At 42.1% G+C, this 19,466-nt stretch overlaps 2 protein-coding genes across 6 annotated transcripts in view; one reads left to right on the top strand and one right to left on the bottom strand.

Annotated features, from left to right (window-relative positions):
- Positions 1-5,081, bottom strand: part of B3GNT5 (UDP-GlcNAc:betaGal beta-1,3-N-acetylglucosaminyltransferase 5) — an 818,869-nt gene extending 813,788 nt beyond the window's left edge. The window contains exon 1 of one of the 2 annotated variants that reach the window (XM_078665991.1): positions 4,869-5,081. The gene's annotated coding sequence lies outside the window, so the exon portion shown is untranslated. The remainder of the gene's footprint in view (positions 1-4,868) is intronic. The other variant, XM_078665990.1, reaches the window with a different exon arrangement.
- Positions 1-19,466, top strand: part of MCF2L2 (MCF.2 cell line derived transforming sequence-like 2) — a 2,082,183-nt gene that overhangs the window by 1,871,000 nt on the left and 191,717 nt on the right. For all 4 annotated transcript variants that reach the window (XM_078665987.1, XM_078665986.1, XM_078665989.1 and 1 more), the window contains exon 23: positions 15,544-15,636. In XM_078665987.1, coding sequence (XP_078522113.1) covers positions 15,544-15,636 — 93 coding nt within the window. The remainder of the gene's footprint in view (positions 1-15,543; positions 15,637-19,466) is intronic.

Here is a 19,466-nt window from a genome sequence, read left to right as displayed (position 1 = left end):
CATGCTAAATAAGAACTGGCATATATTGAAGACTGACAGTGTACTGAAGGATGACCTACCCGCCCATCCTCTAATCACGTTCAGCAGGGCAAGGTCATTAAGTGACATGCTGGTCTCGAGCCATCTAGACAAACTACCTCCGAAAACCAATTCTTTAAAGCGCATGGCAGGCTTCTTTCCTTGCGGCCACTGCAAGGCATGCAGTGGTAGCAGACGTGTGCTATCATATGATATACCAGACACCGGTAACAAAGTGCAGATCAAGCACTTTATCACATGCAGCACCCAGTTTGTAGTCTACTGTTTAGTCTGCCCATGTGGCTTGTGCTACATAGGCAGTACTATTAAGGAACTGAAACTGAGGATCCTGGAACACCAACGGGCAATCGAGAAAGTAGACATCTCATATCCGGTTGCCCGGCACTTTGCAGAGGAACATAACAAAGACCGCACAAAACTCCGATTCTTTGGATTGGACATTGTTCCACCCAATGTAAGAGGAGGTGACCGGTTAACCCCTTCGACGCTCATGACGAGCCCAGCTCGTCATGGAGTTTCCATTGACTTCAATGGAAATTACATTGGACATCTGGTACCACCCTTAGCATCCAAGTGGTTAAGGAGACTCCGCAGACTTGAGTCAAGATACATTGTAGATCTTTCCGCCAACCACCCGGGAGGAATGAATAGCGGAGAGGAATTATCATGTCACTTGGGGAAATAAGACCATAGGAACAAGTAACTCCGATAGGTGGCTCTGCTTGTAAACTGTCAGTCTAATGACCATCTGTATATTTTGTATACTTTGTGCATAGTGTTAACACTGTATCCTTGTAACACTGAATTTCCCAAAATCTTGATTCTTGATGTTGGAATGAACTATATAATGTAATTGCGTTGATGAACACTTTTCTTATCTCTCTTATCCTTTTCTTGGTCTGCTGACCTTCTCTTATCTTATTCTCTTTTTCACACTCTTCGGATCTTTCTTTTTCTTTTCTTTCCTTCTATTTTTTCTTTTTTTCTTTTTTCTTTTTTTCGTCTACCCCTCTTGCCTAAACTGACAGGTTAAAGGAAGGATGTAATTATGTAGATATGTATATAAAATATGTGTATAAATAGCAGTAGAATTGGCCAATATGGAATCTCGACCTGATATAAATTGTGTCTTGTGATTGGCGTTCCTTATTGTGGGCTTTGCAGAATTTAAATGTAATGGAATTTAGAGCAGCCTAAGGATGAATTGTGACAGACTTATGAGTTTCTGAGGTAACTTAGTTAAGAGTCTTTGAGGTTCCTTTTGGCCATTCGGGTTACACTATCAATGCATGTCAAATTCTTGTTTACGCCTTTTCTTTGAATGTTTTCTTTGAACGCTTACTGTTTTTTGCACTGTTTATTTGTAAATATGACATTGTACATTTTATCATAGGACACTAGCCGATCCACGGCTTTATTCCAACGTGAGTATTCACGGATGAATTAGAATAGACCCCTATATGGATAGAACACCTTTCCAATATGGCGCCCATAGAGGCACAAAGGGGTAAAGTCCTATGTTTATGTCAATGTTCACTGACCTCTATATTTTTATGGGATGTTTGAAACTGACAAGTGACACACTGACGAAGGCTTACGCCGAAACGCGTCTGTGCTTTTTTGTTCCCTGAAAATTAAAAACTGGACACCTCTTGGATTATGAGTGCTGCCTCTTTCTTATGAAACTGAGAAGAGTTTTGAGCGTCATATATATATATATATATATATATATATATATATATATATATATATATATATATATATATATATTTACCAAAAAAGGTTTACCAAAGAAAGCAGTAGATTGCGCCCACAGATATACACTCCTTGAAATTATACAAATGTACTATTTTTTGGAATTCACAAACATTGGCAGTAGTAGGCTTGGAAAGCTGTGCCAGTCTCACGCTTCCAGGCATACTACGGGCAATCAAACACCCAAAAAGTGATAGAATGAATGCTTACAAATAGTCTAACTAGTGGCAATCGCTTGGGGTAGCATTCCAACTTATAATTTTTCGTATACTGTGCCAAAATAACAGCCTTACCTAATGCAAATCAGTACTGACCTTGTTCCTCATGGAAACAGTTCATCCTGAACCTTAGTCTTTACATCCCTCCATCCTGCAGCTCTCAGCATTTTTGGTTGAGAAAGTTGAGATTCACCCCCCCACCCCAGAATCTCACTGACCAACCTATGCCCCTGACCCTAGGAAATTCATCGGAGGCGAGGGTGCTCGATCCTCTGAAGAAAAGGAATATGAAGGAAAATATAGACCACAAAGTACAAGTAAAGGTTCCTAGACTGTGTCAAAATCAGGTACCGGCATTATCAAGAAGTGCTTGTAAGGATGTTACAGACAGGCCTCAAAAGACGTAGAAAAAGGCTGTACATATACCAGCAAAGTACAATACATGCTCATAGTGCAGAGATTAAGAGAAATGTGTCTAAATGCAGACAGAGATTGTTGCTATCTCATGTGTGAACAAGACACCGAGGAAGAACCTGAGAAGTTTCCTCAACTGATGACTTTATAAACTTTCCCCAGTTCAGTTTCTCAGGCTGCTTACCCATTACTTCAGAATCACAAACTTCCCACCTCCGTGGAGTCATTAACACGACCTCCACTCCCAAAGCACTCATAGGACCCAACATTCAAACTTATCCGAAAATGTTTACAGTTGATATATAGGGCCTGATTACGATGGTGGTGAGACTGCCACCGACAGTTTGTTGCTGTCGGTGGCAGTCTCACAGCCATCAGAACCATTTTTACCGCTCGCCACATTAGGACAACGGGCGTCGTGATGGCAATCGGAAACACCAACCGCCTCGCATCTGACGGGCTCCTTGAGCCTTCCGGTGCGGCGGGTGGCCTTGCAATCCCTGAAATGGTGGCGGTGCCTGGTAGGGATTACAATGTCCCTCCCCGCCAGCCGTTTCATGGCGGTTCACCGACCATGGAAAGGCTGGTAGAAAGGGACAATGGGAGTCTGTGGCGGGTCCCCCTTCACCCTGGCCTTCTGATTGTGAGATTGGGGGCCCATAGCGGGTCCCCCTTCACCCTGGCCCTCTGATGTGGGCACTGGGGACACCTATGGTGCCCCCTACATGTCCCTGCACCATGTGGCAGGCACTGCATGGTGCTTGCCACGTAATGCCGGTATATGTAAAGTTATCCCTATTTGTCTTGCGGTGGGTGCTGCAGCCAGAAGCACCCGCGCATTACAAAATATGGGCATTACGACCGCCGAGGTGGCAGTCGCAATGTAATGCCTAGGTCAGGAACGCCAACAGCCTGTCAGGCGGTCCCAATTTCCTATAGGGTGGAGGGTGGATACCCGCCATCCTAATCAGGCCCATAGTTCGGCAGGGGGAAAAGTAGTCAGCACCGTGTATCCCCTGATGCACATAAGTCAAAACCTAGCTGTGAGTGTTTCGTGGTCAGGAAGAAAAAAGGTGAGACAGAGTTAATTAATTACACCTCTGGCGAGCTGGAAAGAAAGCATACTTCAGGGAGCCTGGCGCTAGGCACACCAAGATACCAAAGAAATGTGTCACCCTTGTTACTACAAATTTCTGATGGTCAGGGTCACTGGAATTATGTGACGGGAAGAACCAAATTATGCAGCAGGACTGAGTAAGATATGCGTCAAGAAAAGACAAAATATGCTCCACATTTTGAGGTAGTATATCACTTAGTTCATTTGTAATTGTTACATATACTAACATTGTCAGGGCAAAGCTTTTGCCTCATTAGTACCCGTTTAACACCCAAATGCAGCACTAAGTAACAGAAAGGTGACCGTTCAAACTTTGCAAAAGGCCTTTCACTTCATGGCAACACAAAGTAGTCTTTTGATCAGCTTGAGCTAGAAATAACTTTTTTTGTTAAAATTTGGATATTATGAATCAGATGTTGGATTACGTTGCAAAGAAAAATCCATTATGAGGCAGAAAATTATGCATATGTAAAACTACAAAATTCCAGTGGCCTTGCAAATTGTGCAATAAAAGTTGATGTCTGATAGAAGAATATTAGTAATTCACTTGTTCATCAACTACTTTTTTAATGCAATAACCATCATATTGCTAGTTCGGGGTGCGTTAAATATTTAAAGAACGTTGACAATTAAGTAAGATTTTCCAGGGTATTTGTATCTGAAAGGATTATCCTATTTACGTATAAATTGGCACGTGCATTTGGGAAAGAAGAAAAAAAGGCCACAAGATGGATACAGCTGGACAGTCCCCCCCTCACCCACCTACTATTTTTAGAAAGGGGTCTCCATTTGCCTGAGGCTAAGAGTGTCACCTTATGCCATAGCACTGGTTTCCGACTGTGAACTTCAATCCCACTGCAGTATCCACAATATTTGTGAGAATGGCCCAGGAGATGTTATCTTTATCTTTTAATCTCTTTTCTGAGGCCCGGAGAAGTTGGCCAAGTCAACCCTTCTGTTGCTTAATGGACTGCAAATGTGAAGCATTTGTGTTATGGGGGCTGGATAAAGAACATCAACAGGTAAACAAATGAACCACACATTGTATTTAATTGTAAAAACCGTTTAAACATAGAGTTTCCAAGTTCAACATCTCTGTTTAAAATATTGTCACTTTCATCCGTTTCAGAGCTTAGTTACAACCTGCTATGTGAGAAAAAAAACACAACTTGTAAAACCAAACATGTTCTTCTCACATTCTTAACGTCCGCGCAGACAATTATCAAAGCAATTATTTAATACACTCAGACAGGGCCGACTAAAGAGGTGACGAGGCATATCAGTAAAGGTGAACTCTCACGGGGGCATATGCGTGGTACCTGTACCTGTACCAGAGTGGTGGCCCTGTCGGCTCTCCTTCCAAGTGAGCGTTTCCTGATGGCAGAGTGGTGGACCCCGCTCTGCGGTTCTCACAGATACTCCTCGGGGTTTGTCCCCCTCAGCGCCGAGCCTGGACACACCTCCATAGGGTCGCTTCACTCCTCCCGCCAACAAACGGAGCCGACTCAGTCTGGCCTCACTCTCGGTGACGTCAGGGGAACGAGCCGGATCTGGCGCGAGGCTGTGGCGCAGCAAGCAAGTCTCTTCAAATCACGACCGTTTGTTACCGACCCCCCCTTTCATACCAGGGGGTTACAGCAAAGCTGACAGGCCCGCTTTGGTATTCCGAACGAGTTATTGATGGTTTTGAATTATTGCGTTTCTTAGTTATGATTTTTTTTACATTACGCATATCTGTTTAGTTAGCATTTTATGTTAAAGATCACTTGCGCATGTCCACCAAAATGGCCTCACGGCGCTTGGGGAGGCTACTCTTGTCCTAGTTATTTATAGGTAAGGTATTAGGTTGTCTGAACAGCCACGTTTTCATTTTTTTTTTTAAATCCCTAGTAATTCACTGAATATTTTATTTCAAAGGGTATTTCCAAGTGAGGGAAGATGACACAGAAAACCTGTTAGGAACAACCAGTAGATTTAAATTTGCTGATCTGATCTGGCGGTTAAGGATATAGCGCAGAATTTTAGAAGATAGGAAAGCAAGGCTTTTGCTGTAGAGAGGTTTAAAGATTAGGTACCCTGTTTTGAAAATGGACCTAAGCTACCGGAAGCTAGTGCAGTTTTTTCGTCAATGGTTTGATGTGGCAATATCTATCTAGCCTGCCCAAACAGGGAGGCCTGATTTTGTATTATCTGCAGTTCTGTGGCAAGGCCGGAAGAAAGTCCCTTATGAAGAGCATTGGCATAGTCAATGCAGGAAACTTGGACATTTCTTCTGTAACATTATTTCCAGTACAATACTAATCCCATATGCATTCAAAATGTGACTACTGCTGTCTGACCGATGTGTTATGAAGTGGGTCACTTCATTGGATGTTGATCTGTGGTTCTGTAACACTGATCACTGTCTGTTGGGAAAACTTAAATAAAAACATTTGAATACAAACACCTGTCAGTGTTTCCAAGGATGGTGCTGTAGCAAATTGGTCTTGTAAGAAGGGGTAGCTACTTTTGTTAGTGAAGAGCAGTGATCACTATGCTTTTGAGAGGTGATGATTTCTCTCATGATTGCCCAGAAGGACATGCCACACGTCCAAGAAAAGCTTCATAGCAACTCGATTGTAATAGGCTGACTTGAAAAAGAAAAACAAAGGTTCATTGGTGAATGCACAATCTCGCAATACAAGCAAAATAACTGAAAGGCAAATTGCTGAGCTGGTGCCAAATCATTTTTTTAAGTGCTTATGAACAGTTCAAGGGCAAATGTGTAGTCCCATTACTCCAACAATCAACAGACATCCGCACAAAACCTAAAAGGCTTATTTCGAGTAAGGGCATGCTATGTAGTGATGTCTTACTCCTGATAAATGCAATTGACCCCTAAAGGATTTAAAGACTGACACAATTCTCCCACTGGATGCCAAGAGTATGTGATGGCGTGGGAGGTGTATTCTACCCTGACTGAAGTGAGGATTCATTTGGAGTTCATCTGGTATTACAGGAATTAATCTGGTATTACAGGAACATTGTGGCAAACTATGTAAGTATAGTTTATTTATAAAGTTTTGTTCTACGTCCAAGAAGCAGCCCAGAAAGGTGATGTGGACTGGGCAGTGTCATAGAGCATTTGAGGACTTGAAGAAAGCACTATGCAATGCACCTGTACTGAAAGCTCCTGACTACAGTCAGCCTTTCATTATACAGAGAATGCCTCTGACAAGGGAGTTGGAGCTGTTTTAGCTCAACTGGATAAAACAAGCATTTACAATGCAATAGGTCTCGCATTAGGAAAGTTTGAGCTATTGGTCTTGTAAATGACAATGTTTTTATTTATGTGTTGGTTTTGAAAATAGCTAAATTAATAGCTTTGTCATTTACAATGCCAATAGTTATAACTTTCGCAAATGTGACACCTATAGCATTGTAATGTATGCCCATTTGTCTGGACGTTCTTTACAAATGGCTGCAGGGGGCGGCGTGACCCCCCCCCTTCTCCAAGCCTTGCTCTTACAACCTCCGGTTTCAGGGAGTAGTTTAGTGTGAAGTGTAGGCGGCAGGTTTAAGTTGTGATGTTGTAATGTCTCACCCACTCTCATGTCTTTCTGATGAATAAACAACCATTAGTTCAAGCTCAGTAGGGGTCCTTTTGTAAAGCGTAAAAATGGTTTATTCTTGGCAACTTATGCGCTTTTAATCAGGGGCATCTGTAAACATCGTACACAAGTTACCAGCTCTGGTAGCAGCAGGGCAGGGCAGGAGGTTTGTTTTGTTAAATTCCCTAATCCCGTACCAGAACGTTTGGCACTAAAGAGGTTTTAGTCAACAACCTGCAGCCAATAATCTTACTGATCTAATCACATCCAATAAATTGTAGTTTAGATTCATACTATGAAAATAGATAAAATGTTCGCTCTGGCCTGACCTCCTCAGTTACCTTGAAGCCCTGATCCAGCACAAAGCTGAATATTTTATTGCCACAGTGGATGCGAGGAAATGTGTGTTAAAAGGAGTACACTGAAAGAACTCTCCATAGCTGCCTAAAGGAGGACATGGTTTGAAGCGTGTAATGAAGTTGTCGGGCTTCTCCTCTGCTTGTTCTTCGCCTGCCCCTCGCCCTCCAGCACCTTGAGGTCATCCTTGCGCTCTTTGAGGTCTGGAGAGACTGCAAGGATCACAAAGTGAGTAGTACTGTCACTCAGAGCGCACATCACTACAAAGCAGAATGCCTCGCCACAGGGGAGCATAAGGCTGTTCCTTTACCTTCCTTTAGACATACTCAGCCCACATGAGCAGCTACCCTACCCGCAAATAAACAACGACCGGATATAGCGCTTTCGGCCAACGCGCTTTGTATAGAAGGTTTTATTTCGAAACATCTGGTGCAATACTGGTACACGTTTTATCACAATTGGAGGATGAAAAACTTAGTAAATCTTTCAGTAATTAGAATTTACAACTCACACGTAGATCTTAGCAGCGCGCACTCAACTCCTTGGCTGTTTTACCGGCGCCAAAGAAGAGTCGGGTTAAGATTTCAAAAATGCGCCCTGGAACAAGTGCATGATCTGGATCTGGTCAATGAAAGGAAAGTGCAGAGTACAGGGCTTTCCACAAGTGTCTATTTAAAGGTTTCTGTGCCCCGCATACATTCAACCTCTGAACACTACCGATCTAATGCAAGTGAATAATATTCAAATAGACCCTGTTCCACTTACTAAATATTTAATATCTACAAAACACATCCTGTGCCGTCTCCCATCTCTAAAGAAGGGGCTGGAAACAAGAGCTCAACTAATAACATTACAAAAAAAAGTCCATACCTGAATGCGAACATCGCCGCCGGCCTGCGACCAGGAAGTCAGGCAGGCTGGGCGCGACAACCGGAAACAGGAAGTAGGAGGGCGGGAGCCTACCCCGCCTCCCACGGAAGAGCCGCGATTGTTTGGAGAACCGGAGCAGGCAGGAGCCTACCCTGTGCCCCGGTGCCGAAGGAGGGAAGAAGAGTCCTGCTGCCGGGCCCTACAGCTGCCGATGAGAGGAGAGCCGCCGCACAAAGGAAGCCGGTGAGTGGGGCTTCGCCTTGTTGCTGAGCTGCGAGGGCGGGGGGCATGTGTGTGCGCGCGCGTGCGGCGGCGGGGGGCTGTGTATGTGTGTGAGCGTGTGTGTATGTGTCTTGGAGTCTGTGTGTATGCGTGTGTGTGTGTGATGTGTGTGGGGGGGGTGTATGTGAGCGAGTGTCTGGCTGTCTGTGTATATGCGCGCGCATGTGCACGGCGCGGCGCAGGACGGAACGTGCGCGTTCGCGCACCCAAATCTGGCAGCAAAAGCTCGTAACACTTTCTCTTGTCCTTCATTCCCCTGAGTCAGACAGCTAAAAGTCTCCACCTGGACGCATCCTTTGGATGCGAATTCCAGGCTCGACCTAAAAAGGTAGAGAGAGTTGTGTAGCCATTATTAATAGGAAGTTAAGTTATCTTGAGAACAGAACTGAATGGCTATTGAGGAGGAGTGCTTTGACATATTGTGGGCCTTGCAATAATTCTGCCCTCACTTGTTTGGTACTAGATTTGTTGTTCAAACGGATCATAAGTAATTGATGGCCATGAAGGGAAAGAATCCCAAATTGTTGTTGAGCTGGTATATTTGTCTGCAAGGGATAGATTTTGTAGTGCAGCAGAGTCAGACTGAGCCACGGGAATGCGAATCCTCTTTCCTGCCAGCTTTACTGATCTGACGGCTCACAATCTCCACTTATCAGTTGGTTCGGGGAAGTCTGATCTAGGAGGGGCGTATGTTGGGACAGAAAAGTCCCTCACATCATAACAGATGTGCCCTTCTACACCAAGGGCCTTAGCTGCAACAACATCTGAACCCTTGGTTCTGATTTTTGTTCATGAGTGAAACGGATCATGCATGTTCTTCGTGACCTAGGCCTGTATCACAGATTGCAGTACAGTGTTTTTGTAATTATGATCAGTAGAGTGAACAGGCCTTTTTACCTGTGCCACTACCGAAGTTGGGACTACAAGCTCACCTGTTGGTGAGGCCTGGTCACATATCAAGAAGAGGATGAGTCTGATAAGGGAAACACTGCAGAGACCGGAAATCGCAAAGAGCAGGGCTGGGGTCTTCGAAGGGTGTGTTAGGCATATATCAGCGAGGCTGGCATTCTGGTGTGATCCTCAAGGCTCTTTCACAGCCTGTATTGTGGGGTTATCAAGTTAGGAGTCGCTCCTGCTATGACATTTTGCTTTCTGTTGAGGGACTTAAGGAGCAAAGTGAAGTTCATGGTCCAGAGAAGGACTGCGGCACCATTTTGGCCGTTGCTAGTGTGCTGCTGAAAGTCGGCGACCCCAACTATGCGGGGTCGGGGACGCCATGAAGATTAGTATCACCTCCCCGATCAGGGTGGTGCCCGTGTGACGCCCTAAGTCAGCGTCTGGATATGCCAGACTGGGCCGCTGTGATAAGTAAGGGAGGTGCCACTTGTACATCATGCAAGCAGAGCATCTACCTGAATATTGGAAACTAAGTAACTGCCCACTCGAGAACTAAAGAGATCAAAAGAACTTAACTGCCCCTCTGGAGAGCGCTGTGGACGCCCAGCTGCTTTGCCTGCTTTGTTGAGGCTACCACTTATCGCCGGCATCTGCTCCAGTCTACCAGGACTCCAGACTGCTGAACATTCCAGGATCTTTTGTATTGCAACACCAGTAGTACCAGGTAAGCCTGATTGCTGGGCAGCAGATCTCTAAGGGAACTTACTCTGACGAATAGCGCAACAGTGCTGGGATATTTTGACTTCTAAGAAGCCACTGTGGAACGTCTAAGACTAATATTTACAAGGGGTCTAACCTGAATGTTGCTGCCCATAAATGGGGAATAACCTTCACCAATAGACAGGGGAGTGGAACTCAAGATCTTACCCAGACAAGACTAAAGTACCAGCCTTACAAAAACTGTGTATTATTTCTGTGTGCAGTATTTCACTTTGTGCTGTATATAAATACAAAAACACAACTAGGGAGTAAGGAAATGGAACATGTACTTGTCCCTTTCTCAGAGTAATATGCAAAAACAACGTAGACAAGTCCTTAGCAGGTTGAGGTCATAGTTGTTGACCTTCACCTTGGTAGAGGAACGCAGACAACACGTGGTTGTTTTTGGAAACAACTCACCCACCTACCTAGTAGGTGGCATGCTTCATCATCGGGGTCCAGCTGGATTGCCGAGTGCAATCCAGCTGTGCTTTAACGCCTGATTTACAGTGGAGCAGGTTATTTGGTGAAAAGTGAAGTGTAAGTAAGTGATAAAAATGTCTCTAGGAAATGCTCTTATAAAAGTTTTAATAGAAGGGTACTAAGACATGAGTAAAAACATGATCGGGATATACATGAGGTGAAAATGTTCCTCAATATCCCTAAAAAATCTACTAGTGTCAGCCTTCTATGATATTCATGAGGCTGTCTTCAGGACTAATGGAGTGAGTGTGGCCAAAAAGGTATAGGTGGCCACTGTGGTGTATATATCAGCGCACACCCTAAAGTGCGCTGTGAGTGTGGTGGGATCTTGTTACTTACAGATCCTGCGCGATGATATCTGAAAAGGAAAGGTACAATATGACATGTATATTTGTAAACAGACAGTATTACTCATGCATGTCTTACGGGTCTGCGCTCCTCCATGCATTGGGTAGTAGAAGCATGGCTATGAGATGGAATGAAGGCATCATGCATGTGACATTGTGATTGCGTGATTGCATGCATGATGGGTATCTGAAGAATAACCTTGCGTGGCTACAATGTGCAGTGAGAGCACAAAATTATGTTCATGTGGTGGTTTTTACACAAACTACATCTCATATATTATGCGTGTTTTCCCATTGCAGTTTGCCTGATGTTACTATTTGCCAGTTGCTCTGGATGATTTTGGTAACTTTTACAAATATACATGTATTGTACCTTTCATTTCAGATTCTCATCTCGCAGGATCTGTAAGTAACAAGATCCCACCACACACACACAGCGCACTTTAGGGTGTGCGCTGATATATATACCACAATGGCCACCTATACCTTTTTGGCCTCACTCACTCCATTGGTCCTGAAGAAAGCCTCATGAATATCATAGAAGGCTGAAACTAGTAGACCTACACTTTTTTATGGAGAAGCCTTGGACTGCTTAACCCGAGCAACCACTGAGGGTCAAGTGCTGAGGATCTATTTTGAATCTGCTTCCCATCAGTAAAAGGCCTCAACCCCAAGGTTGTGCCCAGTAGCTCCTGCTTGTCCTGTGGCCATCTGAAAAATGTTCTGACAACAGATCACCTTGAAACGTTACCATGAAGGAGAAAAAGTAAATTAACTATTTTATGGAAAGTTCTGTGCTGATTCATTTAACGGTGCCAAAGTTATTAAAGGGACAAAAAATGACTTTCCCATAGAAAGTCTGACCTATTTATAACTGCGCTGGTGCTATCACTGCCATTGTACTAACAGTGTATAAATATATATATTGTTTATGTTTGGAACATTTATTCAGTATTATTTTAACTTACCTGCGAATTAACGTCACTAAAACCTACCTGCGATGTAATACCTCCAGATGTAACTACTCTGATGAAATGATTCCGGATGTAAGGTTTGCAAAGTAACAGTTTCATACCATATTCTGAGATTGGAAGCAAATTCTGAGCTTGTGTAGTGTTTCTGAACAGCTCTTGTTTGTCCCTCGCGATCAAGATGAATGTTACATGTGAAATACATTCATTATTTCTAGGCCTCAATTGAGAATTCCATTAAAATCGTAATCCCCAGGCAGTACCAAAATCATTTCATCCATATTCCCATGCGTAATTGTGCAAACTGTATGCCTGATTTACAATGTTTTTTTAGTCATAATGTACAATTGTGTTCTGAGTTTATGATCATTGTTAATGAATTAGAGCTTCTAAATAAATTTTTGCATCTATATGAGAGTGCTCCTAAAGTAGGCATGTTCCCTTGAATGTTGTATAAATGTGTTTAAATATCTGGATATCAGTGTTCTCAATGCTATTAACTATGAATATTTATTCAATTTTCCAACTTTGGTTCAGATTAATCTGGTGGATTTAGATGTACATGGTTAACGGGAATACATAAGCATATTTACTGAAGGCTTCTAAGCCTTGCATTCAATGGGCATTAAGAAGGGCCTTTAGTAATAATACATTAGACTGAATAATTGGTCCACTTAGGCAAGCCAAAAATAAAATCTGATTTTATACCCAAAAAATGATTGATTTGCCCAGTCTACCTCCTATTTATAAAGGAATTCAGTTTAGAACACTAAATGGTATGGTCTAAAAAGTTTTCAAGAAAGCAGTGGTCAGATATGGATAGCATGGTGAATTGTTATGAGCAGCTGCTAATTTACCTTTCATGAGCCCTAGCCAGTGTTTACTTCTTGAAGTATGAGACTGAACATTCACTCAGGTAGGGCCAAATATATTCTTTTCTTTCATGACCCTTCTCCTTAGGAATTCTGAATTTGCTCCAGGTTGCATAAAAAGCTGTCTTTAAAATGTTTATGGGGCAAGATTACATTAGACTATTTATTTGATCAGAATGGACAGGATTACGCTTTTTGGGAATTTATGAAATAGTTTAGGATTCATGTGTGAGACATAATACAATATTTGCAGTTAAGACGTTGGTTGTATCGGCATAAGATGACATGACAAAAATTACTGTATTTAAGAAAATCTTTAAAACATAGCGAATATGGTTGTTGATAACAAGATAAGTAAACAATTACATTATTACCACTGCACCCACATAAGAGTAAAGAGATTCATAATCTTGGAGCAAATATTTGCAGTAAGAAAAGGAAACGATTTGGGTAAGAATTTACTCCCCTCCCTTCAAAGAAAAATGTGTTAAAATTGATTTGTTTATGGCATTTAACAAAGGAGCATCTTAGAGCTATTAATCTTCGTATCCCAGAACCTTTTTTTTTTATATATGTTGGGAATACTCTAAGATAACTCAGGTTGGTGTTGCTGTCTAGATGTCCTGTGGGACTGAGGAATGGTTTCCTGGTGATCAAAAAGATATATGTATACCCAGATAGTCTGTGATAAAATGTGCTTGTCTTTTTAATGACAAACTTTGTTGAAAGGAAAAAATGGAAGCTTATTGAATCCCCAATTCTAAATAACTTGTTTGTCATAATTAGTGCTCTCAATTTATGGTATGTGCTTTTTACCATATACACCGGCATTTATTCATATATAATTGTTGCCCAGATTATCATTATCCTCATTTATTTTGTATTTCACAAACAAGTGAAGTCATACCTAATATATTTCCATATTAATGTATACTCATACTTTGGTGCCATTTGAGCACTATGAGCGGATAAATATGATATGACAACACATTCATATAATAAATACTCGCATTATACGGCACACATATAAAGTTATTTAAGAAAATTGTATCCCTTTTTTTCAACTCCTTGTGTTCTGCACAGGTTTTGGACTGAAAGTCTTGGATGCCATCACTGTGATTCATGGAAAAAAGCCAATTTCTGTAGTTTTCTGTTTCTATAAAGAATGACATACATTGTTTTCTGTCTGTATTTAGCTGTAGAAATCAGTAAAAATGGAAATAATTCAAAATCTGATATCAAAATCTGGGATGTATGACGTTACAACGCATACTTTTACAACGCATGCCTTTACAACGCGGTTTTTACAACGAAAACCTTTACAACGCATAGCGCTTTGGGCTGCTGGATAGTGAATAGTTTAATTTACTATTCCAACTCCAGTCCCCGTGGACACTAGGGAAGGTGTTGGATAGTAAATTAAACTTATTCCCTATCCTAGAGTGCCCCCCAGCGCAATGCGTTGTAATGGTTTGCGTTGTAAAAGTTGCGTCGTAAAGGCACTGCGTGGTAAAAGTTGCGTTGTAAAGGATGTTTCCCCAAAATCTGATATCAAGGCAATACCACTCAACCTATGCATCCATTTTATTAGGGATTCCAAGATGTGCATTAATTATACATCTTACATGTTGTTCCAAGCATGATTTTCAACAGTTCAAGTGTAGCAGAGTTTATGTGGGGAAAAAATGTAACATCCTGGATTTTGCACATCATAAATTGGGAAATCACTTGGTATTACAGCGTTAACTCCCATCTAGAGACCCAGAGCCTTGAGTAATATGCTAGTAATACAGCTGGTAAATACACCACCCAATGCATTATTATTGTATCAAAGTACTGAAGTGAAGACCATAGATCTCTAGCCATACACTTCCATAAAGTGAAACTTGCATACACTTTTGTGATCTTTAGAGCCTTTTATACGATCTGGGAAATATACCGTTCTATGCTGTAGTCTACCATCTTGTCAGTACATTTGATATGCCAAGAAATTATAAATTTGATTTTTATTTTTAATGGGTAAAGATAGCTGAAGGGTGAGCAAAGGGATACAGTAATATTCCCTAAATGAAAAAGGTTCTGGTGCTTGTTATCAAAGAATTATTCAAAACCTTAAAACAAGAATATTGAAAGGTATATTTGTTAAATATGCCTCCCATTTCTGCAATTTTTTCCACAATTTAGTAAATAATTACGAATTCAAGGCACTATCCAAAACTGTCCTGAAAAGAAGTTGATGCCACAGTCCCAACAAAAAGACATCAGCCATTTTAAGAATCGCATCTTCACATTTTGAGTAAAGTGGGTTGCAATTAAATTAGCAAATACTGCAATTTTGTTTGTTGACATGAGTGCTCTAATTGCAATGTCTGATTCACCTTTGGAAGTTAGTAATCGTTGAGCTCATGCTTGTACATCTGCATCATAATTTCATTAATCATTAATTTTGTTGGATTATGATATCAGCTTTATATCATATTTGTCCTATTTAATAGCAGGCATACCGTGGATCACAGCAGTAGCATGAAAGAATTGTCTACTCAAGCTTTTTCCTTTGCTATTTTTTATGCAGATGAGCTCTGTTGGCATCACAGAGAATGTAAAAGGAGATAATAAGAAATTTGAGGTTTGGTGTAATGGTAGAGAAGAAGTCTACATCATTCAGGTAACTTTATAATCACCTTCCGCAAAAGTATAATGTTATTTTTTCATATGCATATGATAATATTTTAGGGTATGTTCTGTGCCACCACTGTATTTTGTTAATCAACTATTCATGAATTGGTGGTCAGGAACACTTAGGAGGCTCATTACGACACCGTAGGGGTCTGGAACCTCCTGACCTTATGTCAGCGGTTCTAACCTCAGTATTAGGATGCAACAGCCCCTAGGGCGGTCAAAAACATCCATTTTACTAGTGCAGCTTGTGCGGCTTGCACAAAAGGCCCGCAGCACAAGCTGCCTTAGTTAACTATATGTTTGGAAACATCCCTACACCGTGTGGCAGACACCTCACTGTGCCTAACACATGGTGCAGGGATGTTTACCAGGCCCCATAACAGGGCCAGGGGGGAAGGAGGCCCTTCTAGGGTCTCCCCAAAGTCACATTCCGACAGTCTTTCCATGATGGAAAGGCTATCAGAGACTGACATTGTAATCCGGACATCAAAGCAGAGGCTGGCTCCACCGTCATTCATGGTATTACAATTTGCTCCTCTTCCAACGGGCTCTTTGAGCCCATCGGAAGAGGAGCGGAATCCCTCCGTGGGTTTCCCTCCGACTTCCGTCATCGTAATATGGCATTTGTAGGGAAACCCTCGATGTCGGAGGCTTTCTGCCCGGCATCAAAATCAGGCCCTAAATGTTAATGTGCTGTATAACTCCCATTTGAAAAATTAAACTAAACATGCTGTTTTGCTTCACTTGATAATTTAAGCATCAAAATAAGTGAGTGGATAAGTTAATAATGTGATTTTCTTCAGGCATGCTAGATACGTGGTATGTCCAAGTTGGGGCTTTGTTGTAAGCACATATAGGGAAATGACATTAACAAGAATCTCCATTAAAACGTCCACTTTCTTCATTACAGTGCTCACTCAGTTGTGTATATATCCTTTTGACAGGCTTTCAGCTTTCCTACCCAATTTTCCATTCTACGGCACATCCGCATCTCATGACCTCCTATGAGTTTCACTAAAGTTGTATCTGTTAATGTACTGTGACAAGTAAAAGTAGGTCTGCGCATTATATTTAAGTAACTTAGGCCCTGATTCATATTTTGGTGGTCGGGCAATTGTTCCGCCAGTGTGAAAGAGTACATTTCTCTGTCGCCTTGGTGGAGGTCCTGACCGCCAAATTTATAAATGATTGCCAAACTGGCAGTCATTTATAATGCATTGGCAGGAACTGACATCACAGCGGTTCCTGTCAATGCAAATCGCTGTTGGTGCAAGGCTGCAACAGCATTTTCTTTTTGAAAATAAAAATTAATGCTCCCCTCGCCATGGGAGATATCTCCTATGGCGGGGGGAGCATTATTTGATTTTTTTCCAAAACCTTCGCGTGACAGATAGTAAACAAGCATTTACAATGCATGGTCTCGCCTGTGCAAAAGTTAGAGCTATTGGCATTGTAAATGACAACATTTTTATTTATGTGTTGGTTTTGAAAACAGATAAATAAATGGCATTGTCATTTACAATGCCAATAGTTTAATCTCTCGCAAATGCGAGACCTATTGCTTTTGCAATGCAATAGGTCGCGTATTGAATAAGAATTAAAAGATTAGAGGGTAATATAGGGTAACATCTTGTGACACTAAACTTCAACCTCCAAAATACATTCTGCTTCGATAAGGTTAAATGAGTCAACAGCTAAGCATTAGTCCATGACAACTTCCTAAAGTATGTCCTATTATCATCAAGTGTTGAAATTAAAAAGGGGTTGCAACTCTTATTTTTTATAACCGTGTTATGTTGCTTTGTATTCGTTGGTTATTCAAGAGGTGTAAAATAGAACGCTGTAGCATATACAATCTGAACAAGCATTTATAATGCAATAGGTCTCGCATTATTAAAGTTTGAGCTATTGGCATTGTATATGACAATGCCTTTTATTAATTTGTTTTTAAAACCTGCAATCGGTACATAAACACGCACTTTGAACGTATAGTCCTTGCTTGCGACGAGCAAGGCTGGCAGTAAAAGAGACTGCCAGCCTTGCTTTTCATAAGCATGGACTATAAGTACAAAGTGCTTATTTACGCACCGATGCAAATGAATAAAAGGCATTGTCATTTACAATGCCAATAGCTCAAACTTTAATAATGCGAGACCTATTGCATTGGAAATGCTTGTTTTGTTTTGTTTTTCCGTATAACAATTTTTAATATTAATCAAAGCAACCATAGGGCATACAGAGAATCACAGTGTGCACACATAGAGATCGGCAAGCGTATGATCTAGATACAAAAAACATATGATAGGAAGCATTACATTTATGGCAATTGGATACATCTCGTGCCCGTTAGCAGTCCCCCCTCCCCTACCCTCTTACTCAGAGTCACTTTCACTGTCCATCATCGGAGGGTCACACAAATATCCCCTGTATTCATTCCATGCACCCCAAAGCCTTACCCACTTCCGTGGACATTTTGGATTCAGATACACCGTTCGTTCAGCCAACATTGCGAAGTCAAGATCAGAACACCAATCCTTGACTGCCGGTACCACCGGGGATCCCCAGTATCTAGTTATGTTCCTTTTAGCGTACATTATTCCTAACGTCATCCAGTCCTGGGTGGAGTGAGTGAGATAATTGGCTTCCCAGATGTTTAATAGACAGCACCTAGGGTCCGGAACTATTGAGTCCTTAACCACCTGTGACATAGTCCTCATTACCGTGGCCCAATAGTCTGCAATGCGAGGGCAATCCCAGATGGTGTGAAAGAACGTCCCTCCTCCCCGCACCCTCGCAAACAGTATTTATGTTCGGCTCTCCCAATCGCGTGCAGGGTGACTCTATTATAATATACCCGATGTAGTATTTTCAATTGTACAAGTCGAAGTCTGGAAGGAATAGCAACCTCCCGGGGGGGAGGAAAGCGCAGTCTGCCAATCTGACTCATCAAACTCTCCCACCTCCTTAGCCCACTTGTCCTTTAGTTTCAAAGTTGGGTCCGTAAGGTTATTAATGAGCTTACGATAAACAAATGAGTTCACTTTTTTGGGCATGTGCTCTGTAAGGATCCTGTCTTCTAGCGGGGTAGAGTCTGGAACCTCATCCCCAGGCCGGATAAGTGATCCCAAGGCATGATGAATTTGCAGGTATCTCAACCTTTCAGTGGGCGCCAGGTCATATTGTTCCATAAGCTGTTCAAATGTTAAGATGGCACCTCATTTCCAGAGGTCTCCCACTGTGGAAATACCGATCAGATCCCATGCCTGGAAGCCTCTACTGTTGCATAAGCGGCCTAATTGGCGCGATGACCCAAGTGAAGCCATTTGTGTAAGGACGTTTTTACATTTAAGGCGGGTCTGGGCCTCATACCATAATTTAACTGTGTGGGCCGTAGGGCCAAGCAAGGCCGAGGTGCCCCTTTTATCGTAGAATGCAGCTAACACTCCATCGTTACCTAGGTCGTACCTATCTGCTTTAAACGCTGGCTCAATCTGGGGTGCGTGTAACCATTGATTTATGATCTTTAACTGGGCCGCCCAGTAGTATAGTTGGATATCGGGGAGAGCAACTCCACGGTCATACCAGCCCCGAACTAATTTCTGTCGGGAGTTGCGTGCCGGTTTATCTCCCCAAAGGAGACCTGAGACCAGTGTGTCTATGGATCTGAAATAATTTGGAGAGACAGAGAATGGAGTATTCTCGAGGATATAGAGCAGCCGAGGCAATGTCTTCATTTTATATAATGCCGCATTCCCAGGAAGGTCAAGGGCAAGGTATGCCAGTGTTGTACATCAGTGCGAAAACGCTCAAGAGGGG

Source organism: Lissotriton helveticus, chromosome 11 (assembly GCF_964261635.1).
Source record: "Lissotriton helveticus chromosome 11, aLisHel1.1, whole genome shotgun sequence".
Classification (NCBI taxonomy): Eukaryota; Metazoa; Chordata; class Amphibia; order Caudata; family Salamandridae; genus Lissotriton; species Lissotriton helveticus.
The sequence above is the reverse complement of the archived record's forward strand: the minus strand, read 5'-3'. Positions and strand labels throughout refer to the sequence as shown.